Raw genomic sequence first — 21,867 nt, forward strand, 5'->3', positions numbered from 1 at the left:
ATCAAGACCAGAATCTAGTTTCGGGTGTTTCTTTTATGCCTGGCTATATTAGGTTAGCTGGCAAGTGACAGTGTCTAAGGTTCAGGGCACGGTACTGGGCAGAGGCCGGCTAGTGATGACTATATAACAGTCTGATCATGACCTGGAGATAGAAGCTCTTTATCAGTCTCTCTGTCCCAGTTTTGAAGCACCTGTTCTCTCTCCGCCTTCTAGATGGTAGCAGGGTGAACAGGCCGTGGCTCGGGGGGCTGCGGTTCTTGATGATCTTCTTGGCCTTCCTGTGACACCGGGTGATACAGCCTGATAGAATGCTCTCGATTGTGCATCTGTAGACGTTTGTGGCCCAGTTGCACCTTCTTCACCACTGTCAGTGTGAAGCAACCATTTCCGTTCCTCAGTGATGTACACATCTAGGAACTTGTAGCTTTTGAACCTCTCCTCTGCAGCTAGTTGATGGGTATCGGATCTCTATGTGTGTGTGTGTGTCTCTCTGTACGTCTCCTAGACCCAGCCACAGCGGCTCGCTACCCTGCCACACCCCGTTAAGAGCTCGGGGCAGAAAGAGAAAGAGAGGAGGAGCATGACATCATATTGGCCCGCCCATCCGGCATTCATTTAAATGTTCTATGGGCCGAATGTGTATGTATGTGTGTGCAGTTGAACAGTTTCATAGAAGCACAAAAGCAGATTCGCAGACACACCTAAACTGAGAAGTGATCTGGAGAAGCACGGATGAGGCTCAAAACCACTTTGCCCTTTTAATTATTTAACTTGTTGACTTGGAGAAGTAGCGTCGGGATCGATTTTAGGTAGGTATGTGTATGTTTTCGTTTGTCTGTTTCAGTTTTGTCTGTTTCATGAGCGCACACACAAAGCAGCGTGTGTGCTTTGGCTATAGCCTATCCATCCGGCCGCGTGTAGTGCCCGATTTAACCATCTAGTTTTGTTTGAATTTCTTGAAACAACGCCGCGCTGATAAGAAGTGTTCAATTTGAGGCTATAGAAACGGAGATATTGCGAAACAGAAACTCGGGACTCATTGTTGCTTTAAAAGCGCATGTTGTTTCGCTAACAGGACAGTGAAGAAAGGAGCAGAAGAGATTCAGAATAAGACCGTTGTTTCGCCCATCTGTCAACCTCTAATCAATCCAGTCATTATCAACTTCAGGACTTTAACCAATGCGTTTATGGAACCTGTTGGAGAAAGTAAGATTTATTGAAATCGTATGAATCAATGTGTGTGAGTGATTTATTTTTCTTTAACTATTTGACATAATATACAGATTGGTTTATAGGCTATACACATTGTCACTGAAGTGGGCTACCTACATCTTAGTTGCCTTTTTGTTAGTTTTGAGTTGGATAGCTGAAGTCTGAGTAAACAATTGGGTATGAGATTGTATCAGTGTGTACAGCATAGACAGGCAGTGATGGATCACTCTGTTCTGCTGGTCTGGAGCACATGGTCCTAGTCTTCTCTGACACACTGACCTTTCACTGTCAACCAGAGAGACATGAGACTCATGGTGTGTGTGTACCCTATGTCTTGTGTCTCTGACATTGATCTTTTATGCAATCAGACTTGTCCATGTGGTCAGTTATAGCCAAAGGTTCTAATGACTGATAGCTACCTTTGTCAAACTTTAACCACACTGAACCCAGACATCTCATATGTACTAGGCAGAACTGTAGCATAGCCCAGTGGGTACAGGAGAGAGATTCCATCTTGAAGGCCGTAAAGTATTATATTCTACAGATAGTAGTTGGAGTATACATAAATTCGGAACTCAGAACTAAATCTTGCTTGCAATCTTGCTTGCAATGCCAAAAGTTTGTGTAAGTCGGAGAGGAAATCATTGTCTTGAGTAATTTCTCAGAACATCACTTTCAGTAATCAACTACCAGAGAGGGGTGGAAGAAAGGAGATGAGAGCTGAGTGAAAGAGAGATACAGGACATGTAAATAAGAAATCCAGAATATGAATGTGTAAATTGCACAGAGTTGAGAGAGTGAGTGGGGATGAGGGGAAAGGCCCAACACGTGGTAGTCATTTAGAAGGGAGTTTACTAAATGATTTACATCTGTTTTCTGATCTTTGAACTGCCCTTCCCTTTCTCTCTTTTCTCTCACTCTCTCCATCTCCTGGCCCTGCTCTTTCTCTCTTTTCTCTATTTCACTCTCTCCATCTCCTGGCCCTGCTCTCTCTGTTCATCATGCCCCCCCCCCCCCAACACACACACACTGGTAGGGGGTTCTCCATATCATCATCCCCAGTGATCAAGGATATACTCTACATTACCAACTGCAGCATGCAGGAATACCCCACAAAGAAATGTTGCTCTCAGGTATGCTGAAATGGAGTGTGTTCTTGTCTCAGGAATGTATCCATGTCTCAAGTATTGTGAATAGACTCTGGCAGTAGGGCAGTTACAGGTGCCTTTTTCCTTTTGGATGTAATCTGATACATCCCTAAAATGCACGTGTGTTTAGGGTCCTCTATATACATCAGTCAATGTGTAATGTCTCTGTGCAGTAGGAGTAGGACAACCATGTTCATTAGTCAGCAGACTGACCTGAGCCCCAGACAAACTGCGCATGCTGCACACTTACCTCCATGTCTCTCTCTCTCGCTCTCTTATTTAATTTCCAGTGTCCTTCTGTTTGATGTGATTTTTGATTGCATTGATGTCAGTGTGGTTAGAGGGACAATCCATATGATTTGTATTTATGAGCAGGAAAGTCTACCAGTTGCTTCTCTGTCTTTCTCTGTGTTTGTGTAGACTCTCTGTGTAGGAGTGCTGATCTAGGATTAGTTTCTCCTTTTAGATCATAATGAATACAATTATATGTACAGGTAGGAACCTGATCCTAGATCAGCACTCCTACTCTGAGACGCTTTGTGGATCTGGGTAGTATACCGACAGACGCTACACAGAATATACAGACAGAAAGTTTAAACCGATGAATTTACATGAATAACGTACACTGTAAAATACACAGGCTACACTGTAAATCTATTTTGATGTTAAACTCTGCATGTGCAAGGTGTGTGTGCAATGAGGGAGAAATACACTACGTGAACAAAAGTATGTGGACACGTGCTTGACGAACATCTAATTCAAAAATCATGGGCATTAATATGGAGTTGGTCCCCCTTTGCTGCTATAACAGCCTCCACTTTTCTGGGAAAGCTTTCCACTAGATGGTAGAACATTGCTGCGGGGACTTGCTTCCATTCAGCATTAGTGAAGTCGGGTGCTGATGTTGGGCGATTCGACCTGGCTCGCAGTCGGCGTTCCAATTCATCCCAAAGGTGTTGATGTCAGGGCTCTGTGCAGGCCAGTCAAGATCTTCTACATCGATCTCGATAAACATTTTCTGAATGGCCCTCACTTCGTGCACGGGGGCATTGTCATGCTGAAACAGGAAAGGGCATTCCCCAAACTGTTGCCACAAAGTTGGAAGCACAGGATCGTCTAGAATGTCATTGTATGCTGTAGCGTTAAGATTTCCCTTCACTGGAACTAAGGGGCCTAGCCAGAACCATGAAAAACAGTCCCATACCATTATTCCTCCTCCACCAAGCTTTACAGTTGACACTATGCATTTGGGAAGGTAGCGTTCTCCTGGGATCCGCCAACCCAGATACGTCTGTCGGACTGCCAGAGGATGAAGCGTGATTCTTCTCTCCAGAGAACGTGTTTCCACTGCTCAGGAGTCCAATGCCGGCGAGCTTTACACCACTCCAGCCGATGCTTGGCATTACGCATGTTGATCTTAGGCTTGTGTGTGGCTGCTCGTCCATTGAAACCCATTTCATGAAGCTCCCGCCGAACAGTTCTTGTGCTGACATTGGTTCCGGAGGCAGTTTGGAACTCTGTAGTGAGTGCTGCAACCAACGGCAGATGATTTTTACGCTCTTCAGCATTCGGCGGTCCGGTTCTGTGAGCTTGTGTGGCCTACCACTTCGCGGCTGAGCCGTTGTTTCTCCTAGACGTTTCCACTTCACAATAACAGCACTTACAGTTGACTGGGGCAGCTCTAGCAGGGCAGAAATTTGATGAACTGACTTGTTGAAAGGTGGCCTCCTATGATGGTGCCACGTTGAAAATCACTGAGCTCTTCAGTAAGGCCATTCTACTGCCAATGTTTGTCTATGGAGATTGCATGGCTGTGCTCAATTTTATACACCTGTCAGCCAATGGCTGAATCCACTAATTTGAAGGGGTGTCCACATACTTTTGTGTGTATATGTAGGATTTAGACTGTGTCAATGCTAATTGGCCAGCTACATAACCTATAAGCCATGATGCAATATCTCCAGCATTGATGAAATGATAGAACCTTAGAACACAAAGCAGTTGTTTACACCAAGCTGGCACCGATACACATTATTGCTGCACAGCTCCGGTATTGAGGTTTGAGGGGGTCTCTCCCCTTCCCTAATCACCTGATCGTAGAGCTGGAGGCGGTCACACACGTGGAACACGTTTTCTCTCTTTCTCCCCTACAAATGGTTTTCAGTAACACCCATAGAACAAAAGATGGGACCATAGAATGAGGCTCTTTATCTACTTCCCCAGAGTCAGATGAACTCGTGGATATATTTTATATCTCTGTGTCCAGTATGAACTAAGTTAGTGGTAGTTTTGCGAGCCAATGCTAACTAGCGTCAGCGCAATGACTGGAATTCTGTAGGTATCAATCTGCTAGCATGCTATACCCATTGATACCCATTGACTTCCAGTCATTGTGCTCATGTTAGTTAGCAATTGCGCTAGTCAGCAACTTCCTTCAAACTGCACACAGAGACATAAAAATGGTATCCACGAGTTCATCTGACTCTGGGGAAGTAGATAAAGACCCTCTGCCAAAATCCCGAAGTATACCTTTAATCACAAACAGGTTTTTAATGTTACATATTAATACACTACCTCTCTGAAAATGTTTTATGGCAAGGAACAAACACACAGCTTCTCTATGGCTCGGCATTGATTTCCCTTCATAAGGCCAGGAGCCTCAATCAGAATAAAGTACCATTACTGTACAGACCACTCTGTATTTCACAAATGGATTTTAGACACACACACACACACACACACACACACACACACACAGAGAGCGACTAAAAGCACCCCTCCCTACAGTAAGAGGGCTTGTTGGGTTAAAGTATACAGGAGATGGGGAGTCTGCGCTACATGAATTGGATTAAAACCTCCTAGGCTGAATCCCGACATGATCCTGTCTTATTAGTAACACACACACAGACAGTCTCTGTTCAGAATGGAGGTACATTACTGCGTTACTGTAGTCTTTGAGGTCAGTCAAACTAAAGTCAGTCGGCCAACTGTCCATACTTATTATAATGGGGAAGAGTTCCAGTGCCATAATTGATAAATAGCTTGTTGACAAAAGGATAGGAAAAACATTTTTGTCTGTGTATTGTGTGTTGCTATGTTACAGCTCCTGATTTGTGCTGCAATTTAGACAACATAACACAAAAGAGAACAAAGACTATGTATGATGATAATTATTAGTGTTTTTGGGTCACCTGGTTGTTTGGTGACCCATGTGTTCAATTAATGTTTGTGTGTCATTACCGTGTTCTCTGTGTGTTTTATTGCCAGTGTGGTACGTCTATGTCTGTCTTTATCTGTAACAGTAGTCTGTCGTGTTGCTAACGGTAACAGTACAAAATAAGATAAAAAATACAACCGTATGTAAACAAAAGACTCCTAATCCACCCTACCGTTTTAGCTCACCACTGGCCTCAGACAATAAGAGAGATGCAAGTGTTTGACTGTCTGTTGTAACGGCGTTTGTGTGTGACTGTTGAAGTAAAGTCCTTCCTCCTGGCAGTGGTGTCTGAAATACAGTGAAGAGATATATGGTTGGTCAGATATACCTTGAGCATTCCTATGTTAGCATGTGTTGGTGCCAACTGTGAGCGTGTATATCTGGCTCATAGAGCAGCCATTGTGTCAGGGGGACAGGAGAGCGGGACAGTTGTCTCCCCAAACTGCCCCCTCTACCCCAACCCCATCACTTTATTTTGTGGGGCAGGTGTCCAGGGTTGTGTGTGTGTGTGTATATGTGCTATGATTTTCACTGGTCTGGAGGACAGGTGTTTGGTTACCCAGCCATCTGTGTCTCACTCCTCTACCATCCTCTGTTCTGAGGCGTGTGGCTACGGGCATGCTCCACTATTAGAATAGTTCTACAGGTTCATCACATTCCTATGGCGTGACTCAAACTGTTGTTTCTACCTTTTCAATGAGCTCCATTCACTCCATAATCTGCCTATCACCCTGCCTGTCACAACGTGTGTGTGTGTGATAACACAAGCCTCTGCTTTAAAGACAACTCTTAACAAAGAGGCAGGAATATGACATCATATATCTATTTTGTGTCCAACTTAGAGAGGCTACTGCTCGTGGCTAAATACCACACTCTGTGCCTCAGAAAATCAGAGATGAATTAAGAACAGACGGTTTGTCTTCCGAGGCTTCAGAGACATTTGGTTTTAATGTAGAACTGGGACTGGCGAGTTTAGTTACTTGATAGGAGTGTTGTCTCATACTAACAGGAAATTGTGAAAGAGTACACAGAAAGTGGAGCCATCTCTCTGTACAGTGTGCAGATTGCCGCACAGGAAGAGGTCTGGGTGTGGCACAGAGAGGGAGAGAACATCTCTCTGCAGATTGGTTTCTGTACAAAGCTATCTATCCTAACTCAATACGCTCGTAACTGATTCAGCCCTCTTATGAGTAGGCTAATATTGAATCCATTTTATGAGCAAGTATACTATCAAGTGCTGTACACTGCCCGTGTGTACCATGTAGTGAGTTATGTGCTTAGGTCATGGTTGGGAAATCCTGTTGCTGCAGTTTTCTTCCCAGGAAACACCAGTTTGCACATGCTGCAGATGACAAGAACTGTGTGTTTGAGAACACAGACAACCTCTGTGCCGGAGACATGATTGTTCTTGTGTGTCTCCTGGATGGTAGCTGTAATTATCTCTCAGCATTAGGCTGACACTGATAGGATGTGTGTTGTACTTTTTCACTATTCCCTATGGAATGACATCCGGGCTGAATAGAGTTCACAAATGTTCCATTTTGGGTGTTTCACTGTTTCAGTATTTCTAATGTTAGAGGGCTCTGACACAGATCATGACTCACACGACTCCCGCTGTCATGACTCACACGACTCCCGCTGTCATGACTCACACGACTCCCGCTGTCATGACTCACGCTGCTCTATGTGGGTGTGTTTCCTGAGAAACGTTTGATTGTGAATAGGACCCCACCCTAACTGGGGATGGGTGTTTCCCCGCAATCATTCAGGGCTGAGACCCTAGAATTCTCTGCTATTCCCGCTCTAGGACAGGAAATACAAACCAGACTGCAGCCCCCCGAAACCCATTCTAGGTGGATGTGCTGAGTGAGAAACAACATCTGTGCTGCTAAACATCACTGGTCCACATGTAACTCTTCCTCCACCACCTCCTCATCCCTCCATCCGCCTCTGTCAGTTAGAAGGCTGTATTTCTCTGTTTTTTTAATCAGGGTTTTCTTCATGGCTAAGTGTGTGTGCGTGTGTGTGTTGTGGGGGGGCATGGGGTCATATGGTAAAGCACAGCCAGCTGGTCTCTCTCTAATGAGGACATCAGCACCACATCTACGAAGAGGAAGGGTTTTTATAATCTCTTACTTTCTTTCAACCTATGAACTCGCATGAAGCAAGTGTCCCCTCCCCTTATTCTTTGAGTCTTTTGGTCGGAATCATCTCAATTTCTTCTCAACTGTCATTTTTTCCCTCCATCACCATGGAGACCAGTCATCACTCACACCGTCATAGACACAAGGCCAACAACAGGAAGTGGATGTGTGCGGGCGTTTAGCTGATAGTTAATGCAGTCCCAGTGAAGGACAATCCGTTCTGATGCAGTAGCCCTGTGCAGTGCCAAGATTGTCATTCAATTAGCTCTAATGCAGCCTGCTAGTGTAGACTCAGTGACTCTCACTCACACACACACACACACCTACTTTATACACGCTCACACAGTCACCCCATCCCTTCCTCCCTCTCGCTCTTACTCCTTATAAATGCAAACACAAGTGAACACCCTTGAGAAAGTACTCACCCATTAGTTCACTCTAGTATTGTTTTGAGATGTTGACAGCCTCTGATTGTAATGAATGGGCTAGTTCCGCTCTCTTTCTCTCAATGTCTCTATCTCTGTTAATTTTGACCTTTCACCCCTCTCTCCCGACCCCTGGTTTCCCAGTGTCCCTTACACACAGCATAACGTAGAGGTTGTGGGAGGGTTCAACATGGAAAGAGTAAACAAGAAGATGCATACCAAGGTTTTATTCCTCTTCTCTCTGTGTATGTCAGTGTCATCTGACCATGTAGCAGTGTTTTTGTAGAGTATTAGTTCCTCTGTAGTGAGGTTGTCAGGTCTGACTGGAGAATCACACACTTGCCATCTGGTTCCTACACCTATAAACATGAAAGAGCTGCTTTAATGGGGATGCCTGGAATAGCAGGAAGTGCACTTCTAAAAAGTCCTCTACACACACGCTCACACTGCTGAAAGCTGTTTATTTCTTTTAGCCTAAAATCATATTTCAGTTATGGTGTTGACAGATGCTGTATGTCCCACAGGATAAGATGGGAGGGAATGTGTGTTTACTCTCTCTTTTTCTGTCTTTTGCTCGCTCAGTGACAGTATTGTAGTGAGAAGGTCTTGTGGCAGCATGTCACACCCGTGCCCTGCGCGCCCAAGACTGCCATGCAGCTCCCCAGGATTGCCACTCAGAAGAAAATCAGTCCACGGAGAGAAGCACGATATTGAACTTCACTCAACTTTCTGAAGTTTTCCCTGTTAACACAATCAACATTTACCTTTTACTGTGGCAATTGTGATCGAATCAATGCAATATTAGCCACTTTCAATGCAACATACCGAAACAAAACAAACTATGCAAGAGTTTATGTTGTAGGCAGAACTCATCAGTAGGATTCTATTTCATTGACGGGGACGACTCAGGCCATACCCGTACTCTACACAGACCGGTGCAGCATATCCAATCAGAGCTGCATTAGAACTATATGCAAATAGACCATTGCCATATATGGGTCTGTGCAATTTACTTTAAACTGAACTGTGTTTACAGCATGAGCAGTCGTGAGTAGATGTGCTTGTTTTGAGAGCTGCATGTGCACAATGTGTTCATATCCTTTGCTAGTTAGTGCGTTATTAGCCCAGTTATAGAAGTTAGCAATTGCTTCCTACAAGAGCCCAAAACATGTGCATTTCCAGACATCTTTGAAAAGCGAGTCAGTTAAAGATTTTGTTTTTGTCTTAAAGGGAAAGTGTTGTATTTTGAGACCGTCTTGAATAAGCTAAGTAGCCAATAGAGGGTACCATCATTTGCCTGATTCACTGTAATAATAGTATGGGAGTAATAATGTAAAAAATTTTTTTTGTGGTTTCTTGCATCATACATGTTCAGTCACCTCCTTGTCTGAAGGACAAGTGGATAAACGGGTTAATGTCAAGCCCTGCATTTTTTTTTCTAAAGTCTCATGGAATGTAGGCCTACATTAAACACCACACATTGGCTGCTACTGCAGGCTGAATGGTAGAACAGCTATTTCCATGTGCTATGGGATGCATTTTCTCCATTGTTTTTGATGGTAGGCCACTCTGGTAGGCCTATATTATGATCAAATAGCAACAGTAGCCTACTTTGCCACTGTTAAAACAGTAACTTAAAGCAAGTACAGCCTCAGTGTTCACAATAAAAGCGCGCTGGAAGTTGCAGTGAATTAGCGGTCTGTCCCAGGCAAGAAGAGAGAGGACATGTCTCCACACTCTAAAATGGCTTCCTTCCCTTGTATCCTCTCTAAAAGATCTTTAGAACATGAGATACAGCCCGTCTGGGACTAGCCTGGGCCCTTTCAACTCCCTATGTCTCTTCCCCTGGGGCAGAGAGGAAGTGGCACCAGATGTGTTAAGTGAACGGATGCTTTCTCAATACCCTCAGCCTGGTTGCTCCACTATCCCCCTGCTGCTAAAGGGTATTGCTTTTGATATACTTAGCAGCAACACGCATATACAGACATGCATGCGCACACACACACACACACACACACACACACACACAGTGTGCCCTGTTTACATGTACTGTATATCCGCCTATCACGCCTACACTGACACTCTTGCGCGCACTCACACTCACACTAACATAGACACACGCTCGCACATACCCACCCACCACTTATGCTGCTGCCATACTGTTTACTATTATTATTTGTCATGCTATCAGTCACTTTCTCCTAATACCTGCCTACATGTACATATCTACCCCAATACTCCTGTCTTCCTGTACATTTGGTACTGGCACTGACCATGTATATAGCTTCCTCTTATTTCTCGTCTTTAAAAAAAACATTGTTGTACTTTTTTGATATTGAATACTACACTGTTGAGTAGGGCTTCCAAATTAAGCATTTCACTGTACTTGTACATGTGACCTAAAACTTGCACACAGACACACACTGCGTATTGCCTTAATGAGAAATACATAGGGCTAATGTTTGATTTATGACTACCAAACATTTTTACCCCCCACAGGGTGTAAAACACAATCGATGTTTTCGTCTCACATAATGAGATCTAAAGGATGTCTTCATGTTTTCCTTTATCTACTGTTCCTCTCTGAAAACATGCAAATGTGCAGTACATCTGGCCCTCATCGGAGAAAAAGATCAGTTAAAACGTGTCAGATGTTTTTTTTCACCCACCTCTTTGTTATGCAACTGGCTCTTTGTTCGTCTCTGGGATGTGAGGCAGCGGCGACCTCTAATGTTGAGATATAAACATTACAGCTCTCCTCAGTGGCCCCCTTCACCAACCGCCCCTAGTGAGTGAGAATGACTACCATAATCAATAAGTTTAGATAGACTAACGGCCAGCTAACTCGCCAATCTAAAAATTGTTAGCTGACATGGCTAATTGAGTGACTGACATAACGAGAAAAACTACTGATGCACAACCACAGTTCTAAATCACACCTTGTGTATTCTACTATTCTAACTGTCAAAAGTAAATTGAGAACCAGTCTTGTCCATACTGTATTACAGCTCCATGCTCGCTGTTTCCTAGTGTTGATGTTAAGACTCTCGTTGTTGTATCTTCAACACATAGGTCTACACGCAGACTAATTTCCAATTAAGTAAAAAAATTAGTATGTAGCCTAGCAGGCCTCAGTCTCAGATGACATGTTTTGGGCCTTGTAGCCTACGCTGCACGATGATGATGATGAACAAATCATGAGAATACTTCTTATGTCATAGGCTATGAAATCTTACCACTACCTAAGTAATCTACACACAGTTATAAAATCCCATGTTGGTGTTTTTGGCCTACTTACAAAAGCCATTCATAAATGCACCTATTCTTGGAATGTGCTAATTACACTCCTGGCTGACCTTTAAACTCTGAGAAAGAGACTAGCTTTGTCATTTAAGTTATTTACCGTTGTAAACAGTTTCCAGGTCAATAGTTAAAATATGAGCTGTCGACGCCGTGTACACTATGTTGTGGGCTGTTAGGTAATAGCGCATTTCATCAAAGTTCATTCCAACCAGCCGCTTCGCTCTAACCTCAGTAGGACAGCTGCGCGCACAGGGAACACAGCAGTTGTGCATCTCTCTCTCCTGTCTAGTGTTCAAATGAAGCTATTTAAGTAGGAAGTCTTAACTTATTCTGACTTTAAATCAACAGTTGAGATGGCTACAGTGTGTAGAATACCAGTCTTCCCTCACCTACTGCAGAGTAAATTGGAGAACGTTTGTTAGATTTCCCATTGTTTGTCTAGATAATTTGACGCATTTTAACCAGTCTTATTATGCTTAAATGTGTTACCGGTTAAAGTGTAACTTTATAATGAAAGGACAATGGGTGGGATTTTTGCATATGCAGTGTGTTTTGTTATTGTTATGCAGACTGTCTGTCATGATAACTCTTTATATGGTTTTCATGCAAAGTACAATAAGAAGATTTGGTATGATAATATGGAGTTGTCTCCAGGGAGAAATGATCTTAAATAAACATGCTGTATATATTATCCATACATTTTACATTAATTTGGTGGCTGCAGGAAATTGTACTCTGATCTATATAGATGATCAAATCTATGTAGGACTAATGGAAATGTGTAACCTTATATTTGGATATTCAAATCAGTTTGTGAGAAATTAGAATAGGTAATGGGAGTACTCCCTATTTGAGTTGATATTTGAGTTGATATCTGATTAGCTTATTGTATGTCTGTAATCAAGTAATTCCATCTCTGGATGACATTTGAAATGCAGTATATCCATATAAAGGTGATATTTTGATGGATATCGGCTTGTTGTTGCCAGCAGTATCTGTGAGACCTGTGAGCAGCGCCAGCTCTAGCCTTTTGGGGGACCTAAGTGAGATTTGGTTGGGGGGCCCCTCACCTTGTGGCACAACATTTTAGTGGCCCCCCTTTTGACAGGAGTGAAGAATTTTTGTTTTAAAGCATATTTTCTGTAATTCTACACATTTTCTAATGACTTATGCCATGCTAATAATATATCTGCATGAGAATGACTATCAAAATCAATGGGGTCCCCCTGGGGGTCAGGGCCCCTTGGCATGTGCCCGGTCGGTATTCTGCAATAAGGGACAGCTTATGTCACTTATGCTTGGAACCAGCCCTGCCTGTGAGAGTCTCTATGCAGATGTTTGCCCCATTCTGGAGAATGGAACATTCCTCTAGTGGAATGGAATGATTTTGTAACTCCAACCTCTCAGTAGTGAGGGTCGTAATGTCTCGGTGCGTTAAACAGATGAATGTCTCGATAGCATCCAGAGCTGAAGCCTGATTTTGACATGGTTATGTTTGTGTGAAAGAGAGCAGGTATAGTTGACCATTACAGTGTGTAAATGAATCCATTAATTGAGATGTATATTAAATGACTAATAACATATTGAATCCCGTCTTCTCCCCTTGTCAGATCGGTGTGTGGACCCAGGTCTGTCTCTGTCTCGGGGAAGGAGTGTGATGGCTGAGCCGGACTATCTGGAGGGGGACTGTGAGGAGATGATCAAACCCAAGAAGCTGTTGAATCCAGTCAAGGGCTCCAGAAACCACCAGGACCTCCATCGAGAACTCATGATGAACCAGAAGATGTAAGTAGACTGGGGGCAACACACACTTCTCTTTCTTCTCCTGTTTCTACTACATTTTATTTCCCAGTTGTCTATACTCTGATCCTCGTCTTAATCGAGTCGAGTCTTAATCGAGTCTTAATCGAGTTTCTAGTCATACAACACCAGTTTATCTTTCTTTGACTGACCCACCCAGGGCAGATCACTGTGTTGTGGTAGAAATAAATCCTGGCTCAGACCGTGGATGGATGAGATCCAAGCCATTCATGAGGTCGACTTGAACAGTATATAACCCTGGCGTTCAACTCTGCACACAGAGGTTCAAAGGTGTATCCTTGCCTACTGTTTGATTGTGTTGATTTCCATCTATTGGTTAAGGTTAGGGTTGAGGGTTGAGTCAGCTGATCCTGAATCTGTTGTTAGACGAGTGTGACTGTGTGCTAATGCAGCGTGTTGCTATGCTATGACAGTGTGTATTGGGGATACCCCTGTGGGAGATGCATAACAGTACTGCTATGTAAACCTTAATGCATGACACTTTTAATTAGTTATTATATGAAACCTTTAGTTCCTTCTACTGTCTCAGAATTATTACATATCAACCTGTACTTACTGCATGTAATGGTTCCTACTGCCCCAATATTATTATAGCAGTACAATCACACAACCATCTTTTTTACAATCTATAACTTATGTTTCCAGTGAACAGTTCTGCACTGAGTGGGTGGGTAAAATAAATGGATGGGTCTTGGTGAATTGAGAAGAAGATATTTGGCTGAATGGTTTTGTAATACCTTGAGTTGCCACTTGGGAAAATGTAAGTTACAGAATGGACCGTGGCTGCAATTCACACTGGTTATGTGTGTGTGCTTGCATGCATGACTGTGTGTGGCTTTGATTCACAGCATCAGTGCTGAGGCTCAAAGGGTGTCTTTTTTTTTCACTCTGAATGGACAGATGCGCAAAGCCTTGTTGCTATGTTATATATAAACACAGAGTGTACTGTTGACAGCTCTACATCACTGTGTCCGGCCGGTTAGCACGCTGCACAGAACCATGTGCATTATGGACATGAACACAGAGCTCTGGAGTATGAAGGAAGGGAAGAAAGGAAAGGATGAGAGGGGTAACTTGAGAGGATTTTGATTTGGTTTAAAGTGGATTAGTCATGGTGGTGGTGATGATGATGATGATGAGAGCCAGGGATGGTAAGGAATGTTATGTAAGGAGGATTAGGGAGTCAGTTGCACAACTGAATGCATTCAACTGAAATGTGTCTTCCGCATTTAACGGTGCGGGGAGCTGCCTTAATCGATGTTCACGTCATCAGAGCCCAGGGAGCAGTTCATGTTGGGGGTTAACTGCCTTGCTCAAGGATAGAACGGCAGATTATTACACCTTGCCAGCTCAGGGATTCGAACCAGCGACTGTTCGGTTACTGGCCCAACGCTCTTAACCAGTATGCTACACCATCCCCCTCAGTCTCTTACTCTTCCCTAACTACCTATGTTCTAACTGTAACACAAACACACTATTATGCAGTAGTTACTTATTAGATAACTAGCTGGCTGCAGGGGTGGCTGGGGTCTGTGATTTATGTAATGGCAGTAGGCAGAGACATTTTGAAATCATAAAACCCCCCAACTCAACACAGGTGCGTAACAACAAAATGGAAACGCCTATTTCATCAATGTCATGTTTATCAGTAAGGGGACTGCTCAAGCCACTTCTCAGAATTTGGAGTAAAAGAAAGGGAGAGCTATATTATGAAAGAGGATGTTTGTACTAACAGCTCCTGCGATTGGTTGTTTCTCCTAGGGGCCTGGCTCCCCAGAACAAGCCAGAGCTCCAGAAGGTTCTGGAGCTGAGGAAGAGAGAGCAGGTTCTCAAGGCCCAGAGGGAGGAGCAGGAGGCCCACACCAAGAGGAGCGACCTGGAGATAGAATTAATGAAGAGACAACAGAAACTAGAACAGGTAAACACACAATCACACACACATGCCTCCGCACACACACTGTGATACTTACACACAGCCAACACTGTAAACCTACAGGTAACTGCCAACATAATGGAAACACTTGAGTAAATGAGGGATACAACGTATATTGACAGCAGGTTATTCCACAGGTGATTCCTGAGTTAAAAACGGCTGCATTGGCCCTTTATTTATCTGGGTAACAAATATACTGTGATATTGTGCAATTTAGCTCTGGTACATCCTGTTTCCATTGATCAGCCTTAAGATGTTTCTACAACTTGATTGGAGTCCATATGTGGTCAATTCAATTGATTGGACATGATTTGGAAAGGCACACACCTGTCTATATAAGATCCCACAGTTGACAGTGCATGTCATAGCAAAAACCAAGCCATGGGGTCGAAGGAATTATCCATAGAGCTCTGATACAGGATTGTGTCGAGGCACAGATCTGGGGTAGGGTACCAAAAAATGTCTGCAGCATTAAAGGTCCCCAAGAACACAGTGGCCTCAATCATTCTTAAATTGAAGAAGTTTGGAACCACCAAGACTCATCCTAGAGCTGGCTGCCCGGCCAAACTGAGCAATCAGGGGAGAAGGGCCTTGGTCAGGGAGGTAACCAAGAACCCGATGGTCACTCTGAGAGAGGGCTCCAGAGTTCCTCTGTGGAATCTTCCAGAAGGACAACCATCTCTGCAGCACTCCACCAATCAAGCCTTTATGGTAGAGTGGCCTGATGGGAGCCACTCCTCAGTAAAAGGCACATGACAGCCCACTTGGAGTTTACCAAAAGGCACCTACAGGACTCTGACCATGAGAAACGAGATTCTCTGGTCTGAAGAAACCAAGATTGAAGTCTTTGGCCTGAATGCCAAGCGTCAAGGCTTCAGGAAAACTGTCACCATCCCTACAGTGAAGCATGGTGGTGGCAGCATCATGCTGAGGGATGTTTTTCAGCGGCAGGGACTGGGAGACTAGTCAGGATCGAGGGAAAGTTGAATGGAGCAAAGTACAGAGATATCCTTGATGAAAACCTGCTCAGGACCTCAGACTGGGGCGATGGTTCACCTTCCAACAAGACAACAACCCTAAGCACACAGCCAAGACAATGTAGGACTAGCTTCGGGACAAGTGTTCTTGAGTGGCCCAGTCAGAGCCCGGACTTGAACCCGATCGAACATCTCGAGAGACCTGAAAATAGGTGTGCAGCGACGCTCCCCATCCAACCTGACAGAGCTCAAGAGGATCTGCACAGAAGAATGGGAGAAACTCCTCAAATTATAAGTGTGCCAAGCTTTTAGACACATTCCCAAGAAGACTCGAGGCTGTAATCGCTGCCAAAGGTGCTTTAACAAAGTACTGAGTAAAGGGTCTGAATACTTCAAATGAAATTATATTTTTATATTTATTCCAAAAATGTCTAAATCCCTGTTTTTGCTGGGTGAGCCATGTGAGTGCTTCGGAGCACGCAGATGGGACAAGGGATTTTTAATTATTATATTCAGCCCAAGAGCACAACGGCCACTGGCCACAGAAGGCATGGACGTTTTTAGGGGGCATTACGGCCACACAAAGGGGATGCCGCCGGGAAATTTGAGGCATTCCCAAGTACTTGTCAAATTGTGAATGAGAGACTGATGAAATGTGTGCAGCCTGCACACAAAAAAACTAAGCAGAGCTCATGCCTTCATTAGTTGCATCATGCAGCCTTGTACAAATCAAAACATATAGCCCAACATTTGTATTGCATCTAAAGTTACATTAAGAACTCTAAATTAAGCATATAGGAGGACTTGTTTCTTTGTTAACTGCTCAACACAGAGTAGCTGAATGTATGCACTCCCTCAAATCGTTTGGAGACAATATCCTTTCTATTTTTTTCAGCTATGTTCAATTGTATTCTTGATACTGTTTGTTTCTAAATAGAGTAAAAACTCACCAACGACTAGTAAAGCTCAAACCAAGTTTATTTACTCAATGGTTCAAACAGCTGAAAGACTTAAGACATGTTTCCTCCAGCACAAGTGTATGTATATACCCCAGTATGGGTTGAAGTATCCTCCTTCCCTCTAAAGATTACATTTTTATTGCTAGGCAGGAATTTAAGTAATGCGGACAATAAACTGTTCCATCCCCCTTAATGTGACCTGACCCTGGCCCCCATTCCTCACTAAACCACATCTCTCCACCCTTATCTTATCAGTGACTGCAACCATGTGATTGCCTTTCCTTTACTCAGCACATTCCAAGCTTAATTGCCTCCACCATATACATTCCTCCTACAGATAACCATTAACTTCTGGTGTAGAAACCAGAGTATAGCACTCCTCATTTCCATAGGATAACTGATAATTAAAAATGTTTCAAGTTTAGGAGTCAGAACCCATCAATACTATAAAATGCCACGCAATTCTAAGCAAATCTTGTCTGCTAAATGCACTAGTGTAGCTTGTAACCATAAGCCAGATCAGGGCTTATCAGGGTCAAAAGTAACAGTCAGTATCTGGTGTGGCCACCAGCTGCAAGTACTGCAGTGCATTTGCAGTGCACCAGATTTGCCAGTTCTTGCTGTGAGATGTTACCCCACTCTTCCACCAAGGCAACTGCAAGTTCCCAGACATTTCTGGAGGGAATGGCCCAAGCCCTCACCCTCCGATCCAACAGTGAGATCCGGGCTCTTCGCTGGCCATGGCAGAACACTGACATTCCTGTCTTGCAGGAAATCATTTACAGAACGAGCAGTATGGCTGGTGGTATTGTCATGCTGGAGGGTCATGTCAGGATGAGCCTGCAGGAAGGGTACCGCATGAGGGAGGAGGATGTCTTCCCTGTAACGCACAGCATTGAGATCGCCTGCAATGACAACAGGATCAGTCCGATGATGCTGTGACACACCGCCCCAGACCATGACGGACCCTCCAAATCGATCCTGCTCCAGAGTACAGGCCTCTGTAACTCCCATTCCTTCAACGATAAACGCGAATCCGACCATCACCCCTGGTGAGACAAAACCGCGACTTATCAGTGAAGAGCACTTTTTGCCAGTCCTGTCTGGTCCAACGACGGTGGGTTTGTGCCCATAGGTGACATTGTTGCCGGTGATGTCTGGTGAGGACCTGCCTTACAACAGGCCTACAAGCCCTCAGTCCAGCCTCTCTCAGCCTATTGCGGACAGTCTTAGCACTGATGGAGGGATTGTGCCTTCCTGGTGTAACTCGGGCAGTTGTTGCCATCTTGTACCTGTCCCGCAGGTGTGATGTTCGGATGTACAGATCCTGTGTAGGTGTTGTTACACGTGGTCTGCCACTGCGAGGACAATCAGCTGTCCGTCCTGTCTCCCTGTAGCGCTGTCTTAGGCGTCTCACAGTATGAACATTGCAATTTATTGACCTGGCCACATCTGCAGTCCTCATGCCTCCTTGCAGCATGCCTAAGGCACGTTCACACAGATGAGCAGGGACCCTGGGCATCTTTTTTTGTGTGTTTTTCAGAGTCCGTAGAAAGACCTCTTTAGTGTCCTAAGTTTTCATAACTGTGACCTTAATTTGCCTAGCGTCTGTAAGCTGTTAGTGTCTTAACGACCGTTCCACAGGTGCATGTTCATTAATTGTTTATGGTTCATTGAACAAGCATGGGAAACAGTGTTTAAACCCTTTACAATGAACATCTTTGAAAGACAAGTTTTTTTTGTTGAGTTTACAAGCTAAAATGTACTTGTACTAACATTTAACCTAACACACTTATCTGTCTGTATTTAGCTGGAGTTGGACCAGCAGAAGGATGAGGAGGAGCAGGAGAACACCCCTGAGTTTGTGAAGATGAAGAGCAATCTTAGGAGGACCAAGCAGGAGGCTAATGGGGAGGAACGTACCACTTAGGGACCCATGGGGTGGGGGGGATGTTTGAGAGAGGGCAACTGTGTACATAGAGGTATGTTTGTGCAGAGTCTATGGCACATGTCATCTGAGGTGGACTTCACTTCCTGATTCTGATTTATCTGACCCTGTTGAGAAAGACTACAGACCCTTTTGTCTGCCTACTAAATACCAACAGTACTACAGACCTCTTTGTCTGTCTGCTACAGCTCTCACCACAGGCAGTGACCACGGAAACTTAACCACCTCAGCTTCTCTCACCAACAGACAGACAGACAGACTTTGCAGAGAAGAGTATCCCCTATAGAGACTACACACTGCTTTGTCTGCCTGCTATAGTACTCACATCAGCATCTCCACTCAACACACAGACCGAGAGGAGACTTAACATGGACACAAAACACGGAACATGCTACATGAAGGACAGCCAGCCAGTCTTCTTGGGAAGCCTGATGCAGGGACAAACAGAACCCACACAGTTTCCATTCCCTCTCTCCTGTCTGCTCCTCTCTCTCCGGCCACAGAAAGTTCTCCTTCTGTTATTGTTGTCATTGTTTTCATTTTCAGAACCCAGAATAGAATAGCGGACACTGGATGGACTCTTAAAGCTGTGTTTTGTAAAAATGCCAAATTAATGTGCTGTTATTTATGTTTGTTTGTAGTATTTTAGCCCCATGTAGGGAGTGTGAGAGACATCTGTTTAGTTTTACAGCTCAATGTGTGGAACCTGAGCAGGACAGGACGAGTGTTAGTGTGAAAAAACACCCAGGTTACTTTTTATTATTTTTTTATCTCCAACATACCATTTCCTCAGCTAATGCTATTTGAAGCAATACTAGAACCCTTTCCAAGTGTGAGACTTTTCTTTCTATAATTATTTCTATAATTGTTTTTTTTGTATGAATAAAAGTGACATTAAATCAGTCTTACTTTGGATGTGACAGAGATTGTTATAGACGATACTAGAAAGTACGTGCGCACGAGTTCTTTGCTGGGTTCATGTGCTTCTCTGATAGTCAGAAACAATTGACATGGAAAATCTGGGTTAAGACCTAACACAATCCTCTGTTCTTCTGCAGACCCAACGTCTAATTTTTAATATCATTTAACATGTTCATACTCTGCAATGTTCCCTCTAAAGCCTTGATCACGCCGATTGCGTCATTGCATCAATGCTGCATAACATTTTGAGCAGCTACGCAACTATACTGAATCTCGGTATCTACACACGTGTTGCAGACAGTCGCATGTGGTTGTTGGACACATGGAGGAGAGAATCATTTTCACAGTATCATCAAAACCATGTTTTTTTACACAGCTGTTGACAGCTACAGGGACATAAATGCAAAAAATGCTGCTTGGAGATAAGTGTCCGCGATAGTACCTTCGTGGCCAAAGGTTTTGAGAATGACACAAATATACATTTTCACAAAGTCTGCTGCCTCAGTTTGTATGATGGCAATTTGCATATACTCCAGAATGTTATGAAGAGTGATCAGATGAATTGCAATTAATTGCAGAGTCCCTCTTTGCCATGCAAATGAACTGAATCCCATTCAAACATTTCCACTGCATTTCAGCCCTGCCACAAAGGACCAGCTGACATCATGTCAGTGATTCTCTCGTTAACTCAGGTGTGAGTGTTGACGAGGACAAGGGTGGAGATCACTCTGTCATGCTGACTGAGTTCAAATAACAGACTGGAAGCTTCAAAAGGAGGGTGGTGCTTGGAATCATTGTTATTCCTCTGTCAGCCATGGTTACCTGCAAGGAAACACATGCCGTCATCATTGCTTTGCAAAAAAGGGCTTCACGGGCAAGGATACTGCTGCCAGTAAGATTGCACCTAAATCAACCATTTATCGGATCATCAATCACTTCAAAGAGAGCAGTTCAATTGTTGAGAAGAAGGCTTCAGGGTGCCCAAGAAAGTCCAGCAAGCGCCAGGACCGTCTCCTAAAGTTCATTCAGCTGTGGGATCGGGGCACCACCAGTACAGAGCTTGCTCAGGAATGGCAGCAGGCAGGTGTGAGTGCATCTGCACGCACAGTGAGGCGAAGACTTTTGGAGGATGACCTGGGGTCAAGAAGGGCAGCAGAGAAGCCACTTCTCTCTAGGAAAAACATCAGGGACAGACTGATATTCTGCAAAAGGTACAGGGATTGGACTGCTGAGGACTGGGGTAAAGTCATTTTCTTTGAATGCCCTTTCCGATTGTTTGGGGCATCTGTAAAAAGCTTGTCCGGAGAAGACAAGGTGAGCGCTACCATCAGTCCTGTGTCATGCCAACAGTAAAGCATCCTGAGACCATTCATGTGTGGGGTTGCTTCTCAGCCAAGGGCGTGGGCTCACTCACAATTTTGCCTAAGAACACTGCCATGAATAAAGTATGGTACCAACACATCCTCCGAGAGCAACTTCTCCCAACCATCCAGGAACAGTTTGGTGATGATCAATGCCTTTTCCAGCATGATGGAGCACCTTGCCATAAGGCAAAAGTGATAACTAAGTGGCTCGGTGAACAAAACATCCATATTTTGGGTCCATGGCCAGGAAACTCCCCAGACCTTAATCCCATTGAGAACAATCCAAAGAGGTGGGTGGACAAACAAAAACCCACAAATTCTGACAAACTCCAAGCATTGATTATGCAAGAATGGGCTGCCACCAGTCAGGATGTGGCCCAGAAGTTAATTGACAGCATGCCAGGGCGGATTGCAGAGGTCTTGAAAAAGAAGGGTCAACGCTGCAAATATTGACTCTTTGCATCAACTTCATGTAGTTGTCAATAAAAGCCTTTG

The 21,867-nt window shown here is 44.0% G+C and overlaps 1 protein-coding gene across 3 annotated transcripts; it reads left to right on the forward strand.

Moving 5' to 3' along the window:
* The first annotated feature begins 639 nt into the window (after positions 1–639).
* LOC120053982 (protein FAM107B-like) lies at positions 640–20,000 on the forward strand. 3 transcript variants are annotated; one of them, XM_039001330.1, is made up of 4 exons: positions 640–813; positions 13,060–13,234; positions 15,032–15,188; positions 18,950–20,000. In XM_039001330.1, exons 2-4 carry the CDS (start codon positions 13,107–13,109, stop codon positions 19,067–19,069), a joined length of 405 nt encoding a protein of 134 aa, XP_038857258.1. In that variant the 5' UTR covers positions 640–813; positions 13,060–13,106; the 3' UTR covers positions 19,070–20,000. The 3 variants fall into 3 exon arrangements, with proteins under 3 accessions (XP_038857258.1, XP_038857257.1, XP_038857256.1); XM_039001329.1 differs by having other exon boundaries at positions 640–809; XM_039001328.1 differs by lacking the exon at positions 640–813 and adding an exon at positions 1,063–1,206.
* Positions 20,001–21,867: the final 1,867 nt, after the last annotated feature.

Source organism: Salvelinus namaycush, chromosome 9 (genome assembly GCF_016432855.1).
Source record: "Salvelinus namaycush isolate Seneca chromosome 9, SaNama_1.0, whole genome shotgun sequence".
Lineage (NCBI taxonomy): Eukaryota > Metazoa > Chordata > Actinopteri > Salmoniformes > Salmonidae > Salvelinus > Salvelinus namaycush.

Coding starts and splice junctions, on each gene's coding strand:
- LOC120053982 (XM_039001328.1), top strand. Junction 13,235..15,031: donor CTCATGATGAACCAGAAGAT/GTAAGTAGACTG, acceptor TGTTTCTCCTAG/GGGCCTGGCTCCCCAGAACA. Junction 15,189..18,949: donor GACAACAGAAACTAGAACAG/GTAAACACACAA, acceptor GTCTGTATTTAG/CTGGAGTTGGACCAGCAGAA.